General features: G+C 42.6%; 1 protein-coding gene across 1 annotated transcript in view; it reads left to right on the forward strand.

Moving 5' to 3' along the window:
* Positions 1-26,204, forward strand: part of CENPE (centromere protein E) — an 83,808-nt gene extending 57,604 nt beyond the window's left edge. Inside the window, exons 33-46 of the mRNA XM_050944554.1 lie at positions 1,485-1,634; positions 1,912-2,133; positions 4,048-4,248; positions 4,337-4,483; positions 9,546-9,758; positions 11,165-11,374; positions 12,050-12,259; positions 18,579-18,800; positions 19,652-19,855; positions 21,276-21,388; positions 21,872-21,969; positions 22,973-23,135; positions 23,879-24,138; positions 25,443-26,204. Of these exons, the coding sequence (XP_050800511.1) occupies positions 1,485-1,634; positions 1,912-2,133; positions 4,048-4,248; positions 4,337-4,483; positions 9,546-9,758; positions 11,165-11,374; positions 12,050-12,259; positions 18,579-18,800; positions 19,652-19,855; positions 21,276-21,388; positions 21,872-21,969; positions 22,973-23,135; positions 23,879-24,138; positions 25,443-25,540 (2,511 nt within the window). The 3' untranslated portion in view covers positions 25,541-26,204. The remainder of the gene's footprint in view (positions 1-1,484; positions 1,635-1,911; positions 2,134-4,047; positions 4,249-4,336; positions 4,484-9,545; positions 9,759-11,164; positions 11,375-12,049; positions 12,260-18,578; positions 18,801-19,651; positions 19,856-21,275; positions 21,389-21,871; positions 21,970-22,972; positions 23,136-23,878; positions 24,139-25,442) is intronic.

Below are 26,204 nucleotides of genomic sequence, written 5' to 3' on the forward strand. Positions count from 1 at the left end.
CACCCCTTTGGAAGTTTGTGGCATAAGAGGGCCGCCATAGAGTTCCAAAAATGTATATCAAACCTATTGAGCGCATGTGCCAATTGTAGCATGTTGATCTCATTCTATCCAAAATGCTAGGGCTGTGGCACTGCTGCAGATGAGAAATTAAAATCCTACACCAGTTGGTATGGATCTGTAAGCATCTGGAAGAACATCCCTGGAATCAGAACTCCCTATATGGAGTCCCTAGTGACATTTTGGAAATAGGGGGTGTTGGAGCATGGTCTGAGGAAAACTTTGAAAAACGCACTTTCATTTCTTTGTAGAGGTATCCTTTGGTAGGAAGAGGCTACTGGATTCATTCACAGATTATTTCTAAAATTACAAAGCTCTTGCTATGTATGTGGGGCACTTGTATTTCTACCTGTTACTCTACCACAGGGGTAGGCAACCTATGGCACACGTGCCAAAGGTGGCACAGGAGCTGATTTTCAGTGGCACTCATACTGCCCAGGTCCTCGCCACCGGTCTGGGGGGCTCTGCATTTTAATTTAATTTTAAATGTAGCGTCTTAAACATTTTAAAAACCTTATTTACTTTACATATGACAATAGTTTAGTTCTATATTATAGACTTATAGAAAGAGACCTTCTAAAAACGTTAAAATGTATTACTGGCATGCAAAATCTTAAATTAGAGTGAACCCTTGCTCTACCATAATGCCTGTTAACCTTCTCACACCATTTCTGGGAATCACTGCTTGCTACTTCCCATTAGTGATGAATAAAGAGAAGTTGTGCAGCAGAATGAGAAATTTCTTATATGATTTTGTCCTGCTAGCAGCTTCTCTCCTTCAATCCAACTGGGTGGTCTGGCAAATGACTGGAATACAGTTTGTAACAAATTCCTTTTAGAAAAATATTTCAGACTTAAACATATAGATGCCATAAGGTTAGTTAATTTAATTTCAAAGTGTTGCCTTACAAATGCTGGTGAGTGAGTTGAAGGCCCCGGCTTAATCCTAGAGCTTCCAGTAACAACGCTGGACTTCCTTCAAATTCCATGTGTAAAAGGTACTAGCCATTTTTTGGCATGAATTTTTAGAGAAGCGACTAACAAAATTATCAAGAAATTTTTTTTCTCTTTTCTGATATTTACAGAGAACAATTGGATAAGTAACCTCTTACCTATCATCCTTCCTAATCTAGGCATACTCTTTTCCAGTCACTATCCCTATCCTCACTTGCCTTGCAAAATTGGCTAGGATTGTATTTGCAAAATGAGTCAAAGTCCTTTTCCGGAATTCCTAGAGGAACTTAGAGTGGGAGGTGTCAGCTGAGAATAAACTGAATTTTCAGGGTTTCCAAACAGCAGACTTAGTGAGCATGTTGACGGTTCTCTTTCAGAACCCCTAAAATGAGCAAAATTGTTTCTTTGTGGTTCCATATTGATAGACTACAAGGAAGTCTCTTAAAGATCATCATGTAATTCTTGTGTTTCAGTCTGTAAAAATTCAAGCAGAAGTACAAAATCTACATGAGGAGCTGAAAAAGCAGGTTGATACCCAGAAGAACTTGATGGTAGAGAGAGAAAAGGAGTTGTTGAAGACGGAAGAAAAACTGACAGAAGAAACAACACTACTAAAAGAGAAGGCAAGTGTGATACCAAGAAAGCAAGGACTGCTGCCTAGCTTTCCTTTCCAGGACAAAGAACACCTATCCAATAAGTTACTTCCTATGATTTACTAGAGATGAAACTCCTGTTCACTCTACCTATTGTTGGATATTATGACCGAATGCTTGCCTGAATTTGTTCACAGTGCATTTCCTGTAGCTTATTAGAGTGGTAACTTTGGGGGATACTGTAACTTTGTTTGTATGAAAGTTTGTAAAAACCAAAGAGTATGTATTCTTTTGTATGTTTTTATAGATAAAAATGTTGAATGAAGAATTAAAGGTAGTCTCTGGTGAAAGGAATCAATTGCTGAGTGAACTGAGAGAAAAGACAGAGGGCAAGAATGAACGTATTCAGCAACTGGAGGAACAGAGTTCCTCATTAACGGCGGAAAGAGACAAACTCCAGCACATGCTGGAGACTGTTAGAGCAGAGAAGAACAAACTCGAGGTGGACCTTTACGGAAGCATTAAGAAGGTACAGCAAGTGTTGAGTAAAGTGTAAAAATATTTGTAAATATGTAGTGTTTGATTCTTGTTGCACCTGCCGATAGGCCTAGAGCAGTGTTTCCCAAACTTGGGACACCACTTGTGTAGGGAAAGCCAGTACATCCCTCGGCCTGCTCCTCAGTGGGTCACAGCTGAGAGTGTCAGATTCAGGACAAACTGCTGAGAAATAGGGCAGACTCACCCCAAAACTGGTGGTTATTTTATCATTAGTTTGTTTCAAGCCTGTAACAAAAGTAAACTTCTGTCTCATCACACTGGTTAAGAAGAAGTCAGAAAGGCAGTCTCCTTAACCATCTCAGCCCTCATCTCGTTACCCTAACCACTGGACTTTATGATGAGTGGTTACTGAAATACAATTTTATCTAATATAGAGTCCTTCCAATCTCAAGAGATGAACCACTTGGCCAGGTCAGTATATAACTCAGATCTTGCCCAATAATCATGCTGCTGTCAATCCTTTAGTAACTAAAATCTAAAGGCTTATTAATGAAAGAAAATACATTTAAAAAATAGATCACATACATTCAATAATTGTAATATCCTTACATCAGATTTGTAGCAGTGATGTTAGACTGCTGACTTGTAAAGTTTCTCTGGCAACTTCCAAAAGATTGGAAGGTCCTCAGTCCAATGTTGTAAATCCACAGTCCAGAGAATCAGGGCAGGAAAGAGGCAAAATGGAGTTGTTATTCCAGAGGTCTTTTATACCCTTTGCCATGTGCCTGGAAACTTTGTATCAAACAAAACCCAATCTGTAGAAAGTTACTAGCACAAGGTGGAGTCCAGGGTCACATGAGTATATCACGTGTCCTTACAGAGCTTGATGACTCTCAGGGGGTAGCCATTGGCCCCTCGGAGGCTGAGGCTGTCCGCAGGAAGAGCCATCTGGGCAGAATGAGTTTCTTCTATGGCCCATTGAGAGCAAAGTGTCTTTGATGGGCCATGAAACTTGAATAGCCCATTCTCAATGTGCTGGCTAGACTGGATATAAAATACTTTGTGTTACCCCCAGGAAAAAGACAGTTGTGATACAGGTACATAGCCAATATTCATAACTCCAGATACAGTGATAACTGGATTTAAACAGGATAATATTTAGCAAGTCATAACGTTTCTATTAACACCTTATATGACACACTTTGTAGAAGATTTCTTGCAATTGTCTTAACAGTGGTTGCATCAGTGATATCCATGGTCTCATTTCAATCATATAGCATCACACAAGTACTCTATGGGAGGACTAAAGAGCCAGGAATAGTCAAAGCAACACTAGTATAGCTTCTCCATTCACTTTTTTGCCTCTTCACTTCCATTTTGACCTGTAACATTCAAGCTGTTCAACTTGTGCTGTCTCCTCAGGTGACACAAAACTCACGGAATAGTTTTAAATTTGTAGTGGCTTCATTCAGTGAAATATCTGGTGTAGATAGGTCAATAAAACCAACTGCAAATATCTATACCATCACCTACCCCTCCTTCTCCTTTCTTATGTTCTTTCATAATTTGTTCTGAGGTTGCAGTAGATGAAGATGCACTACACTGAAGGTTGCTTGTTTTTTTGTTTGTTTTTTTAACCTCCTCTTCACTGGTGACCCAAGTCAAGATTTAAGTCTAGGTCTCCAAAGGGGAAATGCTAACCCACAAAATTGATATAATTACTTTAGCTCCAATTCTTGTATAATTATGAGAAGGAGAAAGTTTAATTCTGAAATGTCTTTTGTTTCTAATTATCTTTAAATCCTACCTGGGAAGGAGCAACTTAAAAGGTGATGTTGGATGGGTGTTTGTATGCAGTATTTGACAAAACTGAGCGAATACTCTAATACTGAAAGTATACATAATTGGACCAATTCATAGTAATGTTGTTTAACTGTTTCTGTAGGTCAACCAGTTAACTGAGGCATTAAACAGTGTTTCACATGAAAGATACCAGTTAGTGACTGAAAGAACTAATCACTATCTCCAACTTCAAGAACAGATTTCATCAATTAATCAAGAGAAAGATGAGCTCCAACAAATACTTGAAGGTGTAAAGTCTGAGAGAGACCTGCTCAAGACTGAACTGCAAAAAAATATTGACATGGTTTGTCCAAAATACTATTAGATACTAATAGAAGTCATATTGCTGTAAAATTAGAGATTTACTTAATACTTGTGCATGTATTTTTCAGTGCACTGAAACAAATGCAAAACTTAAATGTGCTCTAGATGAATTGAAACAGAAGAATCTGAATGATGTTGCAGTTCAAGCAAACCAACCAGATGACACAGAACTGAGACATGCAGATAGTATGAAAGCAAAAGCCTTGGAAGTAAAGGTAAATATCATTTACATAAGTAACTGATGTGTGAAACTGTAGAACTGTTCATTCCCTGGTACAATTCTAGAACAGTATCTTTGTCTACAACATAATTAAGGTTAAGATTTTGTCACTTTTATTTTTAGTGAAAGTCACAGACAGGTCATGGACAATAAACAGAAATTCACGGGAGCCCATGACCTGTGTGACTTTACTAAAAATAACCAGAGGGTAGGGATCTGGGGGGCAATATGACCACAGAGGGGAAAAAGGGGTACATGACCCTGACTGCAGCTAGGGCCAGTTGAAGCCAAAAGTCACAGAGGTCCAGTCAAGTTACTGAATCTGCGACTAAATTGTGTCCTTAAACATAATATATAATTCTTCGAGTGTTTGCACATGTCCATTCCAATGTAAGTATGTGCATGTCTGAGTACAGTTGCTGGAATTATTTCCCCTAGTGATATCTGTCGGGTCAGTGCCAGTGCTGTCTGGTGCTGCACACTCATAGCGCCGATATAAAGGGCCCTGCCGATCTACTCCCATCAGTTCCTTCTTACTGCCAGTGATGGTTGCTGGAACTCCTCATTGCTCAGAAAATTTTCTCCTAGTGACTCTTCTATTTCTTTAGTGTAAATAGTTATCGTAGTTTAGTTTTGGATGCCCCCATGCTTAGTGGTGTCATCCACATCCTGGTGCTGGGGCATGCTTTGGTCACCGGGTTTCAGGTTCTGTGCTTCCTGTGGTAAGTCTGTGCCTTTTAGTGACCCGCACTTGAGTTGTCTCAAGTGCTTGGGGGAATCTGAGAGGAAAGACTGTTGCCAAATCTGCAGAAACTTCAAGCTCCGCACCTAAAAGGACCAAGAAGCAAAACTGAAGGTCCTCCTCATGGGGGCAACCTTAAGACATTCCTCAGAGCCATACTTTGACTTGGCATGGGTCAGGAATCTCTGCACGGATCTTCTTTGGTGCCTAAGAAGCAGCACTGTAAGCACCAAGAGAAGAGCTGATTGCTGGTGCCGAAGGTGAGCAGATGGGGACCAGGAGAGAGCCAGACCCACGTCTGGCCACTCGTTCTCCATGGCACTGCAACATCAGGTGCCTTCAGCTCCAGTGCCACTGCAAACCCCACTGACACCAGCACAGGAGCCACCTCCTCCAGACAGACAGCATTCTGGCCAGTTTACAGTGCCTTTGACTCCAGAGGCATTTGCAGCAGCCAGGGACCTACTTTCCCTACTGGTACTGGCATCCCCGGATTGTCAGGATTTGGCACCGCTGGTGACACTGAGTGGCAAAGAGTTGTTGCCAGGATTTCACTCGGAACTATGGCTGCCATCTAGAGGAAAACTCCTGTTGGCAGCCTCATCAAGATCTTCCCTTCAACGTTAATTGCCAGCATTAAAGGGAATGGCACTGCCTTGGTCTCTACACTGCAGTTCATCCTCTTCATCAGACTCGGAAGTGGGATCTTACTCCCCTCCATTACCACAGCCGCCCGCGCTGCTCCCCAGGCCATTCCTATGAGACTGCAGCCCCAAGTACAGGGGTGGCTCCAAACATTTGGCCACTGGGTCATGGGGACCAGCACCTACGTAATGGCCGTTTTTGAACCATTGGTGGTTCCCTGCCACAGGGCACCAACCGCGGCCTCGTCCTACGTTTTCTTATTAGACCTCCATTTGAACCAATGGCAACATGCTCCTGTGTTCACTTTGCTATAAAATAGCACTTCTTGTTGCACCTCTGCCCAAGAGATCAGCGAAATTGGAACCCTTATGGCATACCCTTCATACACAATTTTTCATAAAGACAAGTTCCGCCATGCCCAAAGTACCATCCTTTTTCCATCTTAATCAACCCGTTCACCTACCTTGTTTCTTTCCAAAGCCTCACAGCAACCAACAGGAAGCAGCATTGCACACCTGGACCTCAGATGAGCATTAAGCTTTATACCTGGACAGAACACATTATGCCATCACCCAGCAGGCTAGAGAAGAAGCCGGCTCTGGCCGTGCAGTCAGTCTGTCCTTGAACTCCGAACTCACCTCCTGTACAATTGCTTGGGAGTCACCTTCATTGGGATGGATATGTGCAAGCACTTTGTGGGGGGAACCTGTTAATAAACTTTCTGTAACTGATTGTTCAAGATGTGTTGCACACGTCCATTCCAAAATGACCCTCCATCCCCTCTTACCGGAGGCAGTCAGTAAGAAGAAATTGAAGGGGAGCAGGTTGGCAGGGCCTTTTATACCAGCACTGTGTGTGCACAGCACCAGAAGGTGCTGAAGCTAACTGATACCACTAAGGGAAAATATTTTGGCAATTGTGCTTAGGGTGTGCACACAGCTATGTTGGGGTGGACATATGCAACACATTTTGAACCATTACAGAAAGGTTAGTAACCAGTTTATCCTAAGTGATTTTAAATTGTCCTTTTTAGCAGGGTTTTTAGCCTTACAAAAATATAGAGGTGGGGTACATATGTCCTAAAATGAAGTGGTTAAAAACTCACAAATCATCTGGGGACAAGGTGGTAACAGCTTGTCTGCCGTTAATGTGAGAGACTCTTGAATTGAACTTTGCAGTTAAAATGTCTGATCTTAATTATGGGAACAAAACCGTTTCATAATGTTTTTACTGAAAAGTTGATATATACAAGCACTCTTACTTTGATGTTTTGTAAAACTCATAGCTTTATTTAAAAAGCTGTATTTAACGAAGCGTTTCTCCTTTCAAAACAGAAGAATCTTCTAATCTCTGTAAAACCTTGCTAGTGAGAGGAGCATTTGTACAAAACCTTGGACAGATCTGGGGTGTTGCTGATCTGCATAGATCAGGAGTGCGAAGATGCAAGGCTTAAGTGGCTTACAGCTTACCTTTGTACTTCCCTGATTCTGCTGCAACTGTGTGCAGGGTTAATCTGAACTACGCTAGAGAGATGTAAAGGGTTTCTCCAATTTACACCATGTTTCAAACACCCACATGCTATTGGTACCTGACCTTGCTTGAAACAGTTGAGTTCTAGTGAAGATGCTGTCATGTTGCTGATTGCTGTTCCTTCCAGTGTCCTTCTTAACGCAGCTCAACAATCCCACCTGCTGGCCAACCATGTGTCAGATGGTTTGGTTTTAGCAGTAGCACTCGTACGATTCCTTAAACTACCATAGAACTGGCTTATGTAAAACATGTATCTGACATAGATAATGTTCAAAAATTTAAATATGTGCATGCAAGATGGTGCACATTGGAAGGAATAATATGAACTACTCATGCATTCGTGATGTTTTTCCTAGATGTCAGTTAATTTGCACCTGTGCAAAATTGTAGACTGCTCAATGAAGATGTCTCCTTTTTTGGCTGTTGCTGCACATTAACATAATTTTAGGTTCTGTAAGGAACAGAATGATGTGTTCTAAAATTTTCAGTATATATCACATAAATCACCGATACAAACTCTCATTGGAATACTTCATGTTCATTTTTTGGTCACCCCATCTCTCAAAAAGATACAATAGAGACAAGAGCCTAAACAGGTGATGAGAATGAGGAATGGAAAAAGTTCCATATGATTTTAGCTGGGGATTGGTCCTGCTTTGAGCTGGGGGTTGGACTAGATGACCTCCTGAAGTCCCTTCCAACCCTGATATTCTGTAATTCTAAGAGAGTGAGAATGAAAGTGTGATGGTCCAGAGAGAGCAAGAGAATAACAAATTATATAAATAAAGTAAACTTGGGTACTTCTGTTTATCCTTTTTCATAATACAAGAACAAGGGAACATTCAATGAAATTGAAATACAATCAATGTATAACTGATGAGGAAAATAGGAATTGCCATACTGGGTTAGACCATTGGCCTAGCTCAGGGGTTGCAAGGTTATTACATGAGGGTTGTGAGCTATCAGCCTCCATTCCAAATCCTGCTTTGCCTTCAGCATTTATAATGGTGTTAAATATATTAAAAGTGTTTTTAATTTGTTAGGGAGGTCACACTCAGGGGCTTGCTATGTGACAGGGGTCACCAGTACAAAAGTTTGAGAACCACTGGTCTAGCTAGTCCAGGAACCTAACTGACAGTCTCCAGCTGTTTTGAGGAAAGGATAAGAGAGCTTGCAGTAGGTAGTTATTGAATAACCTGACCAACAGGAGAAGCTTCTTCCTAGCATCCGTGTCCTGAAGACTTTTTTGTACCCTTTCTAGAATGTTGATAATTTTTCAACTATTACAACACTGGATATCTGATATCAGTATTGATATACATACAATCCCTTTTTTGGTAAAATTAACACTACATATAATTAGTCTGTGCAGTTCATTTCCACAAAATGTCATTGGGGCCAGGAGTTCATTAGTAGTCAGAGGGTTGGATGTTTGTGTGGTTAGTGCAAACATCCAGTGTTAAAGTAGTAAAGATTTTTGTTTTAAAGATTTGAAAGAGAAATATCCTTCATGCTTTATGACATAACACAACATCTAACTAATAGGGATTAGGAAGAAACTTCCATATGTGCAAGTTATTTCATAACTGCCTGCTTTAGGGTTTCTTGTACTAGCCATGTTAGACAGAGCGTAATGGTCTAATATGGCAATTCCTATGTTTTCTCTGGGGGATTGACATATTGGGGAATCTAACATCTTGTTTAAATGTAATTTATTGTAGCCAGAGACAAGGAAGGGGACAATAGCAGTTAGTAAACTTTGATTCAGTGCACTTTCTTGAAATGTTCAGTGTCCTGCTGGGGGAGGGGGCGGGCAAGCAGAGGTATGAAGTTCCTTGAGTCTAAGTCATGGAAACAACTTGAGCTCATTTGAAAGCATATAATTTGTCTGGGGCTCTGGCTCTTTTAAAGAATTACCAAACTCTCTGCTTTTGTACTGTCTGACCTAATTTGCATCCCATTTCCTTCTGTGTTGAGTAGTGATTGTTCTCTTAATATTATAAGACCAATAAATTCCCTAGAGAACACCTGGAGTCTCATGGGCTGTTAAAACTTCATCCAATCATTGATCACTTTGTAAAATATTCTTCAAGGATGGTTTATTCTTTATTGTGGCTGATTCCATTTCTCCTTATCTCAGGGGCTTCTGGAGAAATTCCTAATGATGGAAAAGAAATATGAGTGTCTCACTACAGTGTCTCTAAATCTGAAAAGTGAACTCAGCAGTCAGAAAGCAGTAATAGCTGGGATGCTGACTCACCTTTCACCTGAACAGGCTAAACAAGTTAAAAGGCTTCAAACTGAAAATGAGAAAATAAGCAGTCATCTTCAGAGCTTGTTGAACAAACTTAAGGTACAGATTTCAAACAGGTTGTGTGGAGGGCTTCATGTAGCTCTGCTTTTACATTATAGCCAGTATAGTAACGCAAGTGCTCATGGAGCACTCTGGTTGTGAAGAAATCCCTAACTAATATGTAGGGATGGTGTTGAGCTGAACCTGCCCTGTCCTGCTGTATGCAGTTATTGCAGAACATATATAGTGTGTGCAATGTAAACTGATATATAATTGCTGCGTAAGTCCTATATAATGGGGCCAATTAAGGACCATAGAATTGGCCTTAAACTCTGAATATAGTTCAACTACTTTGAATAGTCTAATATCCTTAACATTTCTTTAAAAAGTTGTAACTGGTCAAAGAAAACTTGCTCTGTATGCTAGATGCTCCAGAAGTAGAGTTGTGAATAATTATATAAACCTCTTCAAAATACAGGTTGCTTTCATAGCATAGCCTTGTCCCATGGCAGGTGTTGATTTGAGAATTTTATTGGGTAGCTTAAAGTTTCTGGATACTTGCAACCCTCACTCATCTTGCAGTTGAGTGATTGACTGGTTTAATTCTTAATCACTTAAAATGAAGAGGAATGGGGGAAGGAAAGGAGGTCTACCATCTGAGTAGATCAGGTTCTATCATGTAAATAGGTACAGTAAATGTAGTTTAACATGTTCATTCTCTTCTGGGTCTTTATAGTAGTGATTCCAGGCAATTTTCTGTTACTGGTGACAGTAGTTCAAAAATGCAAAAGCTGATGTGAAGTTATGAGATGACTCTATGGAACATTTTGTTTAATTTCTTAGCTAACAAACATTTACAAAAAGTGACAGCTGTACATTCTCAGGTCTAGTCAAGGTTTTGTTTTCTTTGGAGTCACATGTTTAAGTTCTTGTTAACTGTTCATAATAATTGTTGGTCCTTTTTTCCTTTTATAGTCTTCCTTCGTTTATTTACTTTGGGGGCACTTTTGTGTGTACATAATAGTTTCAGCCATTTAAACAATACTTTAAACCTGGCAGATTATGGCCATACTAGATGTCATAAAATTAATACATCAGATTTTCACTTGATTACATTGGTGTGAATCTAGAGTAACTCCTCTGAAAACAAGGCATTTTAATTTGCCTGGGTCTAAATTCTGCTCTTGGTTTGATTGCAAGGTATGTAATATATGTTCCCACCACTAGTTTAGTATCTCAGTCAGTCTAGTCCAAATGCCCTTAACCTTCTGAGCTTTTTGAGAGCTATGAAAAATATATTCTTTACAAACATAATGTGGAAATAATTGAGATGAGGGTTTTTTACTAGGCCTTTTACTAGACATTGCTTTTAAAAATTTTGCATATGCATGAAGTGCTACACAGCTGTCTAGAATCTTATCCAGATGCAAGGTATCCTTTAATTATGACCTTTTCATATTCAACAGTTTCTGTTCAGTCGTGTTTGCCAGAAGAAGGCAGAATACTATACTACCATTAACAACCATGAAATGGATTTGCTTGATGAGAAGAGAAAACAGGAGGAGCTACTGTCTCAGATTCGGTGTCTCAAGAAAACTTGTTTAAAACAGGATGAAACAGCCTACCAAGAGTTAAACATCCATGAATTGCAGCAGAGGTTGGACCTCCACATCGAGGTAGCACTCAATATATTGATTTGACTGAAATAGATGTCAATATTTATATTTTGGGAAATATCACAACATGGATGTCCTACTTCACTGTGGAGTTGCTTTTATTTGCAGGTGACTCGTACTGTAGTAAGCTATAGGAAAATAATTGACACTAACCTTCACTTTTAAATATAATTAATCTGTTTTATCTTAATTTACTGATCTGATCATAAATAAATTGCAAATTTAATTCTGAAGTGACACACTACGTGAGCTTATTATATGCAAGATATTCAGCCTGGGGATCTCTATATGTTGGTCTTGTAAAGCACCTGCAACTCCATTTGTAAAAATATCTTGCTTGATTATTTTAAATATATATACCATTTAACTGCACGTGTGCCATTAAGTTAAGGGTTTTCTTTATTCTATTAACAAAGGGGGTCGAATGTAAAAAAAACTTTGAATCTATACTTCAAATATAGGGTAGCTAGAAGCTAAGAAATATTCCATATATAACATTACAATGTTGGACAGCAAATATAGTGTTTACTAATAATTTTTTTTAAAAATTACTATAACAATATTGCAAGTAAAGTTATTTGAGCCATTCAGTTGCTGAAAACTAGTGTAGTGCAATCAAACTGGTAAATCGCATGGGTTTTTTTGTTTTGTTTTGGTTTTTTTTTTTTTATGCAGCACATTCTCAGAGACATGTCAGAAATAGAAACTGGGCTTCTCAGCATAGAGGCTGAGTTGCAACAGGAAGAGAGTGCTAGAAAAGAAGCACTGCAGTTTTTGGAAACATGTTCAGGAAATCATTGTGATGTAGAAAAATTTAAAGATGGAATAAAGCAAGACAATGAGAGACTTTTACAAGTGATTAAATTCTGGACACCTAAAGTCAAGGTAAAAGTTCCTGCTATAACAGTACATCATTCCAACTTGTCTTTTAACATAGCTCTGAAATCTATAAACTGTATTTTTTTTCTGTGAGTATTCTTGTGTTAACAAGTATTCGTATATTGTTCATAGGCAAAGCATCTAATTTCCAGTAGTATCTTCATATTGTACTAAGCTGTAAAGTGAAGCTCTGCTTAGAAGTTTTACAGGGTTATCGTTTCTTCCTTTTGGCTTTTTTCACACATCTAAGCGTGGTGCCTCTGCAAGTTCTTGGTCCATTTTGACCTTCAGGCCAGATGGAGCCCTAAAGATTTTTCATTCAGAAAATTTTCTCCCCTGCCTCCTATGAACTTTCTTCTCTCAGTTTCTGTGCTTTTTACTCTAATTGGAGTGGGAAAGGGTATTTTTAAAAAAGTCTGTAACAGTCAGTGCTCAGAGCACGTGTTGTTCCTTAAGCCCAGGCACCTCTACGTACCAGAGATGTTTCCATAGCTATGCACTATAGTTCCTAAATGGAGCTTACAGCAGCGATACTACCAGTTCTCTGTTGGAGCTAGTCTGCTCAAGACTTTTGTCAGACCATGATGATTTCTATCTGAAACTGTAACCGACTTTGTGTCTTAAACTTAAATGGCATGAAAAGATGTTCTATAACGGGGTGGCCAGCCTGTGGCTCTGGAGCCACGTGTGGCTATTCAGAAGTTAATATGCGGCCCCCTGTATAGGCACCAACACCAGGGTTGAAGCTACAGGTGCCAACTTCCAAAGGTGCCAGGGGATGCTCACTGCTCAACTTCTGGCTCTGTCACAGGCCCTGGCCCCACTCCACACCTTCCTGCCCCCTTTCCTGAGCCTGCTGTGCCCTTGCTCTTCCCCCTTCTTCCTCCTCGAGCCTCCTGCAAGCCACGAAACAGCTGATCAGGCGGTGCAGGGTGGGAGGGGGAGGCACAGATCGATGGGGCTGCCGGTGGGCAGAAGGTGCTGGGGGAAGGGGAGAGCTGATGTGGGGGCTGCTGACGTAGTACTGTGGCTCTTTGGCAATGTACATTGGTAAATTCTGGCTCCTTCTCTGGTTCAGGTTGGCCACCCCTCTTCTATAAGTTGCAGTCCAGTGTAACACTATACTCTGTATAGGAGCCAAACGACAAAGAATTTGCACGTAAAACTATTCCATCAAAACCAAACTTAAACTAAAACGATGACAGTTTCACTTAGAAATATGCATTCTGTATTAAATGTCATGGTTTAATATGGCTGAGACTTAAAATTTCCAGAGATTTAAGACAGTTTAGGTACATGTAATAATTCATATTACGTGCAATCTATTTATAGGCATTTTACAGGAAAAAGATAGTTTACAGGTCATGTGGTTAAGGGGAGGCAAAATCTTGGCTCCTTTAAGGGCCTGACCCAAAGCCCACTGGAAATTCAGGGAAAAACTGCCTGTTGACATCATGCATGACCAATGTGCATATGTGTGTCTTTGCTTGCACAGCTTTAGGGGCTTGATCCAGTCACTTCTGTTTCTTCAAACTCTTCACCTAAGATACTGCTTTCTTGTTTCTCCAACACTACTTCAAGACTTGATACAATAATCTGGTAAAACTTTGTTCAATGTTTTCTCTTTCCCATACCTTTTGCTACCCTAAAAAACTCAAACTATGTTAGTGGGAGTAAAAGTTTAGGGACAGGAACTTCTGGTTCTTCTTCGAGTGATTGCTCATATCCATTCCAGTTAGGTGTGTGCGCCGCGCGTGCACATTCGTCGGAAAACTTTTACCCTAGCAACTCGGTGGGCCGGCAGGTCGCCCCCTAGAGTGGCGCCATCATGGCGCTTGATATATATCCCTGCCGGCCCACCCGCTCCTCAGTTCCTTCTTACCGCCCGTGTCGGTCGTTGGAACAGTGGAGCGCGGCTTAGCTGACCTCCACTTCCCTAGCTACTCGTAGTTCTCGTATATAGTTATACAGTTATAATTCTTTTATATATATATTTGTATAGTTATACGTTTTTTCTCTACTAACATAGTTAGATTGATAATTGTTAGCGGGGTTCAGGAAGTAGCCCCTTCCATGAACCCGGTGCCGGAGCCCATGCACGGCTCACCGGGTTTTAAAATGGGCTCGGCCTGCCAGAAGCCGATGCCGAAGGGAGATCCACACGACTCCTGTTTGAAGTGCCTCAGGGATTCACTTGACAGCTAAGTACCCCATTTACAAGGCTTTTAAGCAGAGAACAAAAAGGAGCGGGACTTTCACTTACCCCTCCACCTTGGGCGCCGAGCGATGATCAAGCGGTTGGGCAAGGTCCGATAGAGTCAGAGACTCTGCCTGTGCCTTCTTTTAGTACCTCCATGGCCATCCGGACACGCATGCGTGTCATCCCACATGCACAGATCTTATGCTCGCTCCCGTCTTGGAGGACGGGGGAAAAGAAAAAGGTACCCAGAGCATCCCTCCAGGCCTCGTTGGATGCAGCAGACTCTGCAGCCAGGACTCTGGCCTTTGGTGTCGCCATGAGGTGCATCTCATGGCTCCAGGTTTTAAACCTCCGGCCGGAGCTGCAGTATGCCATTCAGGATTTACCCTTTGTGGTAAAGGCCTTTCGCGGGAAAGACAGCCCCAGGCTGCCAAGCCTAATGGACAATAGGGTCCTAATGCGCTCTCTCAGCATGCATATGCCAGTGACCAAACGCAGGCCTTTCTGCCCCCACCCGCCATACTCTGTGCCTAGCCAGAGACAGGACTTTGGCAAACGGCGAGGCCAAGGCGGTCGCAGACGAACGTCAGGACCCCTAAAGAGCCCAGGTCAAGGTCCCTTGCAATTACCACTGGGACCAAAGACGAACCTTCCAAGGTGCGCCTGAGGGCGGTGTACCAGTCACAGACCGGGATCCCAATCCCGCTTTCTCCTGGCGTGGCCCTAGTTAATTTCAGATCGCTGGATCCTGCGCACGGTGGAGCATAGATACCACCTCTAATTTGTTCCAGCCCTGTCCCCGTTCAGGGACCCCTCTCACGAGCAATTCCTCGTACAAGAGGTGCAGACGCCGACGGACGAAAGGGGCAAGGGGTTTTACTCCCGTTATGCCCTAGTTCCCCACTCGAATGCAGGTCTCAGACCTTCCTAGTCCTGCACGGACTCAACCGGTTTAGGATAAGGTTGGAGTTCTGCACGGTATCCCTGGGAACCATTATTCCATCCTTGCCTCCTGGGGGCTACTATGCCGCCCTGGATATGAAGGACGCGTACTTTCGCTACGCCATCTTCCCTCCGCACAGGAGATACCTCCGCTTTCTAGCTGACTGTCAGTACTTCTGGTTTACGGCCATAGTCGCCGCCTACCTTCGCTGATGTCGGATATGCGTTTTTCCGTATCTGGACGATTCGCTTATCCGAGGAGACTCTGAGACACAAACCACTCAGCGCGTGGGCATCGTCACGGTCTTATTCACAGGTCGAGGCCTGATGATTACTATAGAGCAATCCACTCTGGTTCCCACGCAGAGGTTGGACTTCCTAGGAGCAATCTTGGTCTCCTACCTAGCCGGAGCCTACTTATCACAACTGCGGTTTTAGGCGATGGCAACAATCATCTGAGGTCTGCAGGCTTTCCCAACGACCTCGGCTCGTACTTGTCTCAGTCTCCTGGGTCCATGGTTGCCCGCAAGTTGGTAACCAAACATGCCAAGCTCCGCCTCCGTCCTCTCCAAGTCCGACTCACCTCGGCGTACCACCCGGACAGGGAGCCAATGGTCATGGTAGTCACCGTTCCCTCGAGCACCTTAGGCTCCCTAGAGTGGTGGCTAACTCCCTCCCTGGTGTGGGCAGGGAGGCGGTTTCCTCCGCCCCAGCCCTCACTGCCCCTGACGACGGAGGCGTCATCTCTCTGCTCAAGTGCTCACGGTCACCTCCGAGCTTAAGGCCTTTGGTCTTCTCGGGAGCTGGCATTCCACGTCAATGCCCCAAAAATGAGAGTAGTCCGCCTGGAGTACCAGGGGTTCCAGCGGCAGCTGCGAGGCCGTTGTATCTAGGTGTTTACAGCCAACACAGCGGCCTTGTGCTTCATAAGTATCCAGGGAGGGACATGGTCCCCCCCCCCCCCCCCCCACTTTTTGTCAGGAGGCCATCCATTTCCGGGACTTTTGCATGGCCTACTCGATGGAGCTGGTGACGTCCTTTCTCCCAGGCGTTCGGAACGTCTTGGCGCTTTGACTCAGCAGGTCTTTCCTGTCTTACGAGTGATCACTCTGCCCCATGTGAGGCGTTCTGCTGTCCAGAAGCGGAGATGTTTCCTCACATAGACCTGTTCGCTCACCGAGAGAGCAGAAAATGCCAGATGTTCTGCTCCTTCCAAGGTCTCTCCTCAGGATCGGTCTTGGACGCATTCCTGATGCCGTGGAAAGGCCAACTCCATTATGCCTTCCCACTGTTCCCACTGGTTCATTAGGTCCTGCTCAAACTCCGCAGGGGCAGAGCGCGCATCATCATGATCACTCCAGAGTGGTCCAGGCAGCACTGATATACCACGTTGCTCGGCCTGTCAATAACAGACCCAATTACCCTGCCACCCCACCCAGACCTCATCACTCAGGGCAACAACAGGCTTCGTCACTCGGACCTGCAGCCTCTTCGCCTCACGGTGTGGCCGCTGCGTAACTGCGCTGGGGTGACAGGAAGCCTTCCACCTGGTCAACGTACCGGGCCAGGTGGAAGCGTTTCTTCTACAGCTGCAATACGCTCGATCTTGCTCCTGCTGAGGTCTCGACCCCCTCTATTTGACCTACCTCTGGCCTTCAGCGGCAGGTCCTGGCGGTATCATCGCTGAGGATACACTCAGCAACCATCTCTACCTTCCAGCCAGGCTAAGGTGGACGTTCCGTGTTCTCACACTCTATGGGTTCGAGATCCCTCAAGGGCTTGGAGAGCTTGCACCCTCGGGTGCGCCGCCAGCCCCAACCTTGGACCTCAACCTAGTTTTAATCAGACTTATGTCTCCCCCAGTCGAGCCGTTCACGACTGGCCCTCTGATATACCCGTCTTGGACGACAAACTTTCCTCGTAGCTGTTACATCGGCCAGACGGGTCTCCGAGCTCAGAGCTCTTACGAGGGTTCTGCCGTACACTAGGTTTCACAAAGACAAGGTGCAGTTATGACCGCACCCGGCTTTCCTCCCTAAGGTGGTTTCGGCCTTTCATGTTACCCACAGCTCAACGCAATGGGCACAACCATTGCACTCCTTGGACATCTGTGGAGTGCTCGCATTTATATTGCGCTGCCAGAACCATTTCGTAAGGTGCCCCAGCTCTGTCACGGTAGCGGGCCAAAGGGAGGGCTTGCTTGTTTTCCTCTCAGAGGATCACATCTCGGGTGATGGCAGACTTCCGAACTTGTTATGATTTGGCTCATATTTCCCCAAGCCACATCACCGTGCATTCTACCAGGGCTCAGGCTTCATCTGCCACCTTGCTGGCTCGTGTTCCTACCCACGAGATCTGTCGCGCAGCTCCATTGGTCCTCGGTCCATACCTTTGCTTCGCAGTATGCCCTGGTTCAACAGTCAAGAGATGCTGTAGCCTCTGGCTCAGCAGTTTTCATTCTGCCACATTTCACTCCGACCCCACCGCCTACGTAAGGCTTGGGATTCACCTAACTGGAATGGATATGAGCAATCACTCGAAGAAGAAAAGACGGTTACTTACCTTTGTAACTGTTGTTCTTCGAGATGTGTTGCTCATATCCATTCCACACCCGCCCTCCTTCCCCACTGTCGGAGTAGCCGGCAAGAAGGAACTGAGGAGCGGGTGGGCCGGCAGGGATATATATCAAGCGCCATGATGGCGCCACTCTAGGGGGCGACCTGCCGGCCCACCGAGTTGCTAGGGTAAAAGTTTTCCGACGAATGTGCACGCGCGGCGCACACACCTAACTGGAATGGATATGAGCAACACATCTCGAAGAACAACAGTTACAAAGGTAAGTAACCGTCTTTTCTTCCCCGCCACCTCAACTTTTTAAGGTTCTTGAAGAGAATCATCTGAATCTGGAAGTCCAATTTGTACCTCAGGAAGGTCTTCAGGACTGGCTCCCATCTTGTATATTATAAACTAATATATTCTAAATGCATACATTTAACTGCTTTTCAAAGAATCGGTTTCCTGCATAATTATTTTGCCATTTCCATACAAGTGGATGTGTATACTCTGACAAGTTAAATATTTGAGTTGGTTTCTTAGCATATATCTTGACGGTATTTTATTCATGCCTGGCTTCTAAAAGCTAATAGTTTTACAATTACATGCATGGCCTATTTAATTTTGCAGACGCTCCTTCAGACTTCATCAGAGATGGATACCAGAACTGCCAACTATTGCAAGGAGTCAGAAATTGAACTGAAACAAAGAAAAGGGAAAACTGAGGAGTTACTTGAGCAACTGAAGACAATTAAGGAACAGCTGGCACCTTGTGGTGTTGCTAATCTTGCACTAGAAGAAGAAAACTATAGACTTTGTAACCAATTAAAAGCCTCAGAACAAGATATAAAGGTATCTAATCTGATATGTTAATCAATTAAAATCAGCAGACATGCAAAACCACCTGGAAACGAGGCAGAGAAATTTCACAGGGTACTTTAAACTGAGTTTAAAAAAAAAAAAAACTAAGAAAATAAGAGACTAGATAATTAATATAAAACTGTGCTATAGATGCCACTGGCCCAGACTACACTTAACTTTTTTGTAGCTGTTTCATTATCCAAAAATAAATTAAAGCAGTCTTATTTAGAATGTGAAGAGCTGACGCTGTGGCTACAGGTTAGATTTACAATAGTGTATATGAATATGAACCAACTGAGAGCATTTCAAATATGTTTTAACTATATTTAAAATATTATGCCTAACAGTGCCAAGGCTGTAAGGCTACATGTGGTCATACAGTCTGTGTGTGTTAGACTAGGGATTGGCACAGAACTCGGAACCAAAATTAAAGAATTAAATGTCCTTTATTTCAAAGAATAATTCAGAAAGGTCCTATTGGATCAAGACTGAACTGGGAAACTAGATAATCACATGGGTGATCCATCAGTTCATACACTTTAGGAGAAATGACTAGGTACTTGACTATAGTGAAGAAATGAAGATATCTGGTACATCTGCAAGAATCTTAAATGACTGTGGGACAATTGGGTAGCTGATAGCTTATAATCAGTTGTCAGATGCACTTGTTTTCTAAAGTTTTGAGCACGCGGGAATATCTGGAAAAATGTCATGGTGACAGCCCTGGAGACTGCAAAATGAGATGACATTTTATTTCCTTGGCCTCTAATACAGCTGAGAAGCCTGCCAAATGTAGTTGTAATTGCTAGGATAACTTCTAATAACTGGATGTTTTTCTCAAGATTATGAAAACAACAATCCAAAAGCTGGAAAATGCAGTAAATGAAGCAAGAAAAAATGTCAAGGAGAAGGAAGAGAGAATAGTCATGTTACAAACAGAGATTAAAATGAAAGCTGCTGCAAGTGAACTTAACCAACTTCAGGCTAAATTAAATGAGACAGAGAAGTGTCTTAGAAATGCGTTAACAGAGAAACAGAATTTGAAGGTATGTTTCATTGTAAAACTTCAGTTGTTTAAGCAAATTGTCACTCCTATTTTCCACTTGAGAGCTGGAAGGAAATCTGAGAAGGTTCTTGAAGGCCAACATGTGGAAGCCGATCTGCTGCACTATATGGTATGGAAGTGATGCATTCTTTTCCTATGGTTTAGCCTGTATCTTCAGACCTTCTTGGTGCAACAGCGAGTGAGCAAGCTTGGAACCCAAGTTATACTCTATGGGGAATTTTATGCCACAGCGTGTGTACAGAATTTATGTCCCCCACAGATTTATTTGCTTCTCCACAGAAAAATGACTTTCTGATGGGAAGCAAATGGAAGCCACAAGAGCAGTCATGCAACCCTCCCCAGCAGTATGTTTCAGGTGTCAGGGCAGTCAGCAAAGAGGTAAATCACTGTGGGGCAGGAAGCAGACTGGAGAAGACCTAGCTGGTGGCTCCTACCCTGTGCCGGGCTCAGCAGCTAGGATGGGCTGGGGAAGATGGGACTTCCCCTGCACAGCACCCCAGATTTCTTCCCTGGCTGCAGGAAGTTCTGCAAACTCTCTCTCCACTCCTGCTTCCTGCACTCATTGCTCCTCAGCTACAGTGGGAGGCAGCTGCTCCCTCATCCGCCCATCCCCTATCATCCAGACCCCCTCATACCTAGACCTTCCTGCGGAGCCTCCTTTCCCCCCACACCTCGCACTCAGAACCTCCTCTGAGGAGCCCCGCTCCCCCTGCACCTGGACCACCCCGACAAGCCACCCACACTCAAATTCCCTTGCTGAGCTCTGTCCCTCTCACACCCAGACCCCTCCCCCCCATCTGAGCCCTAACCACCTTCACTTGGACCCCCTTGAAGAGTCCCATTACCATTGCACCCAGAACCCTCCAACAAGCCCCTGTGCATCCTGATCCTTTCCACACCCAGAACCCTACTGAGCCACCTGCGCCCAAATTGCCCCACACAGAACCCTCTCAGCCCATATCTGGATCCCTCCACACTTGGATCCTGTCTTCGTGAGCCTGCCTGCCCAGACCTGATGCACCTGGCATGGAGGGGCAGGACCCTGGGGAGTTTCTGGGGTAGGCCCTGTCCTTGCACTGTGTCAGGGTTGGGTGCAGCCTCACCGCTGCATCCCAGGGAGAGCTGCACAGTGATCTCCCACCTCTGTGCAGCCAGTGGCCTGTGCTCCCCAATGCCATGCTGGAGCCTTCACATTTATTTGACAAATAAGATTTGCATAATTTTAAAATATTGTGTGCTGAATTTAATTTTTTGGCACAAAATGCCCTCAGGAGTAAAGTTATATCATTAGAAGAAGAGTATTGCCTCTGCAAGATGGTATTTAAATATCCCTAATTAACTTAAAGAGATCTAACTTTCTTATCACTAGATCTCCTCTTTTCTTCCACCCAACATATTAGGCAAAATTAGATAAAGGTGCCACGTTATATAAAGAAGAAATTGATCATCTCAAAACTCAGTTGGTGAAAGCTGACATGGAAAGAATGAAACAATCCAGAATTTTTGAACAGGAGTAAGTTTGTTTTTTACTGTACTATGCATCCTGTAATTTCTCAGTTCATTTTTTGGAAAGCATAAGATCTGATGTTTAAAAGTAGTTTTTTATACAGGTTGTTTCAAACATCCTACCAAAACACTTCAGATATCTCCCAGGAAGAGGTAGAAACTGCACTGAAAATACAAACCTTATTGGATACTTGGTGCTCAAGCATGGTTTTGAAGAGAGCTCTGAGTGTCTTTAATCTATTCAAAAACTAGAGAGCCATTTTGTCATAAGGGGTGAAGAGCTGTGTAAATTAAATATTTTGTGCTTCCGTGGCGAAGAGTTCTAGTTTCTTAGCTCTGATATGTTTTGCTATTTTATCAGTATATTTGGATCCTCTTGCTGTTTGATTTCTCATTTGGAGAAGAACAGACAAATTAAAACTGCAAAATGTTGCAGAATTACACAATGGCAAACTGCTAAAATAGTGGCTTCCTCTTTTTCCTTATGCAGAATTGCTACTACGAAAGCTCTTGCAGAACACAAAGAGGAACAGTTAAGAAAATTAAAAGAAGAACTGAGAAGAGCACAGCAAGAACAAGATGTTACTGGTAAATAAAAAATACATACAAGGGATTTTTTTCACAATACCTATATAAACAAAACAGAATTGAGGCTGTTGGTTGTACATAGAGCACTAGATAGGAAAATGTTAGTCTATGGTCCACAGTTGGTTAAAGGAGGGACAGGACTTTCTTTGGGACATATGGTAGGTGAGGTGGTGTAAGAAAATAAGTGAGGTGTGAAGAGCTAACTCTGGAAATCACAGTAATTTAGTGCTTAGAGTTCTGCCGTGTGTGACTGCAGCAGTGACGAGGTATGAAAGTGCAGATCTTTAATTTTTTTTTTTTGCTTGTTATATCTGAAGGACGTGTCTGGCTATTTCTGTAATTGGCCCCACACTTTCATCAAACACTCCTGGACAGAGTGGTAAACAGTTCGTGGCAAGTTTGTATAGCTTTTGCAAAACTGGAAGCAAAAGGGAATCCTCATTATATCAAGATGTGAGACAGTGGTACCTAGTAGATAGAGCACTGGGCTGTGACTTGAAAGACTGGGTTATGTTTCTGGTTCTGTTCACTGGGTTACTTTGAGCAAATCGCTTCCTCTCTCTAGGCTTCAACGTCCCCACCTGTAAAAGGGGAATAACAATTCTTTCCTCTTTTTGTAAAGTGCTTTAAGATCTGCTACTGAATAAGTCTATGAGCTAGATATTACAGTTATCTCTTCTAACCATAACTGATATAATATTGTATTCTGGATTTGTCAGTTAAATATATTAGATCATCTGATTTACTAGAGAACCATTTGAATTTTATACTAGGTAATTGGCTGTCTGTGAGAATTCCTGTATAGAAAGGTTGAAGCTGTTGTAACGGTATTTGTAACCTGTACAGTGAACACTTAATCCCAAAAGGGAATTTTAATATAATTTTCTACTCATAAAATGCTACTTTATTTACTTTATGAAGGTCAACTTTACTTGATTTTTGTATTGTCCAAGATATAGCAAATAATAGCTTCTAATATATATTCAAATAATTTTTCCCCCAGTAATATCAGAAAAAGATGTTCCTCAGGAATCACATATACCCCTGACTTGTGGTGGTGGCAGTGGGATTGTGCAGAGCACACACATGCTCATTTTAAAATCTGAACAAGCTAAATTACAGAAAGAAAACCTGCAGTTGAAGAAAAACAATGACCTTCTAGTAAGGTGAGTTTTTAAAAAGCTGATCATGAGAGTCTAGAATGTTGTTACTGATTTTAACTGCATACATTACTATACTTGCTGTTTGATTTATAATCTAATGTGGTAAGAGTTCATATTTCTGGGGAGAATCCTAGAAATGAGAACTTTTGAAAGATCCATTTGTTTGATGAACTATCTTTTCTCTTTGTGGCTGGGGACTTGTACCTTTCACCAGGGCCGGCTCCAGGCACCAGCCCAGCAAGCAGCTGCTTGGGGCAGCCAATGGTGAGGGTTGGCACATCCATGTCTTCGGCGGCAATTCAAGGTAAAGGACCAGCCGCTGAATTACCACCGAAGACTGAAATGGCAGCGGTAGAGCTGCAGATTGCAATTTTTTTTGTTTGTTTTTTCCGTTTTGCTGCTTGGGGTGGCAAAAACCCTGGAGCCAGCCCTGCCTTTCACACACCAGCGGTTTGAATCTGGACACCACCAGTGGTGACATTTTATCGTTCAGTCTTTTCCTTAAACCTTAGGGAAGGAGCTGGCTTCCCTTCTTAATATAAACTTGCTCACATGAGTTGGCATTAATTGGTTGTCTGTTCAGCAGTTTTGCAGCAGAAAGTTGAATGGGTATGGAGACTTAACTGCTTTGATTCTAGAGATTGTCCCCTGAAGTCAGGATCAAGACACGTTGATATGGCTCTGTGAGGGAACTTACATTGTCATGCTTCCAGTAGTTTACATTTTTATCATTTTCTCCTTTTAAGCAATGAGCTTCAGCTGAAAGAAGAACTAACCAAATGGAAAGAGAGAGCACTAAAAATGAGAGCAGAATCCTGTAGAGACACTACTCGGGAGAAGATACAGAGGTCTCCAAGAAATACCACACCTTGTTCAGTTAAAGAGCAAATGCCTTCTCCCTCCAAGGAAGTTTCTTCACGAGAAATTCTGCCTCTGGATTCACCAAACACCCTGCCTCTGACTTGTCCAAATTTCTTTGATAATTCAAGCTTAGGCACACTTACGGGTGCGTAATGCAATACTGTTTCTGTTAGGAACACCTGTTCAGTAGAGTGTTAAAGGGTTGGCTAGCCAGACCTGTGAAAGATCTAGTGTAGGTACGCACTACAGTTAATTCATATGTACTTGTGGGCTTGAATACCTCAACTGAGTGAGTATTCGAAAGGTCAGGCTAGCTTTTATTGCAGAATAAACTGAACTTAGTGATTAGTAGTAAGGATGGACAAATGACATATTGTGCAATTTTACAGTAGATATATTGGGTTCGGGGGTGGGGGGTAGTATTTTTATTTACATTATTTCATTTATGTAATTTTAGTTTGGAAGGGGTGAATTCTAGACCTGGTTGGGATTTTTTTGGATTAAACAGTTCTTTGTTGTAAACTGCTAGTTTGTTGAAATAGAAGAACCTCAATTTCCCATATCATAGGTAGTTCCCTAACAACTGGAATATTGGCTACTCTAGGGTAGGTGGCTCTCTTATTTTTTGCCAGAAGTTTTAAAAGGTCTGTATTTCATCCCAATCTAGAACAAAACCAGGTGCCAAAACCTCAAAACTTTGCACAAAATGGCATTCTTGTCTTTTGGCCAGCCCAAAAGAATTCTCCAGCATTGGGCCTCCACCAATGCAGAGAGCTATGAGTTAGTTTCACCCACATGACTCTAGAGGCAGCATTTAAGCACATTTCTTAATTTGCCTAACATTTAGTTTCAAGAGCAAGTTTTGCACCCAAGCCACTAGTCTCTCCATCTCCAGTTGCAAAGATGGCAGCCTGGGCAATGTCTCCTTTCCCATTCCCCCTACCCTGCTTTGCTCTTTTTCTTTCCTGCCTATCTCCACAAACCTTGGCCTGCAAATAATGGCTTCTCTGCTCTTCTCCTCCGAGCCACCTTTTATGGGGGAAGCCTTTACTGGTGGCCTGCATTACATCTTAACAGCACCATTGCAGCCACTATTAGCTATTTGAAAAACCATCAATACTCCCCAGCAGTGTGGTGAAACACCAGGTTGCTGGAGCAAGTTTTGACATTGTCACCACTGTTCAATAAGTATGATCTAACTTGTTGCTACCGCTTCTGCCAGCAAATCTCCCAATGTCTGAGATCCACACAATTCCATGTCCCAGCCCAACTGCTAAGATCACAGAAGCACCTTGTCTAGGCTAGGATTTAAAGGTAGCGGTTGGATCATGTAGTCTCGCTCAGTCTTTTGAACACCTTCTAAAAGTTTAGGCAAGACAAAACAATTGTACTCTAGCATGTGCTAAACTGGGAAAGTTACAAGTCTTTCTATTTTCTCTCTTACTTTAGACATGCGACCTGCAGGAACAGAGTGCATAGAAGATCGCTTTAAGCACTGGTTTGGAGCATCAGAAAAAGATAAAGCACCTGACTGCACAACCCAGTAAAGGTGCCCGTTATTGTTCACTGTCCTTGCTAGTGGATAACGTCAGAGATTGCATATAGAGAAGACCTGTGCTACAGAAGTAGCTGGTATGTTTTAATTCTAGCCAGTGGTAAGACGCTTTCTTGAAGCAGGAACTAAGCAAGTAACTGGAAAAGCTGGAATACAAAAATGTGACAATAGTGTTGCCTGCATCCAGCTGATGGTGTCATTGTAGCAGTTCTGCATTGCTGCTCTTGTGATGGCAAAGATAACAAAGCCAGCCAGCTGAAGAGGAAATGAAAACTGGAATGGATCACAAATCAGAGAATCTCTACTGTGAAACTTAGCAATGTTAAACTTCCCCTCTCACTCCTAAGACAACCCTCCCAAGAGCAATCAATTTAATCTTGGAAGTCCACAAGGAAAGTGGAGAGAACTTTTTCTGCTACTCTTTTTCTAGTGTTCACTGTTATTTCAAGTTTTATATGTTGACTTTTCTAAGATGGGGAATAGCATTGTCATTCAATTTCTTTTAACCAATTTATATATAATATTCTATTTATGAGCTCACAATCAAGGCTGTGTTTTTAAAAAGTCTCTACTTCATATCTGCAGTGCACAGTTTATTCTGGTCTGAGTAATTTTAACTTTTCTCAATAAAGATTGTTATATGCATATAGGCAGTC

This window comes from Gopherus flavomarginatus, chromosome 3 (assembly GCF_025201925.1).
Source record: "Gopherus flavomarginatus isolate rGopFla2 chromosome 3, rGopFla2.mat.asm, whole genome shotgun sequence".
NCBI lineage: Eukaryota > Metazoa > Chordata > Testudines > Testudinidae > Gopherus > Gopherus flavomarginatus.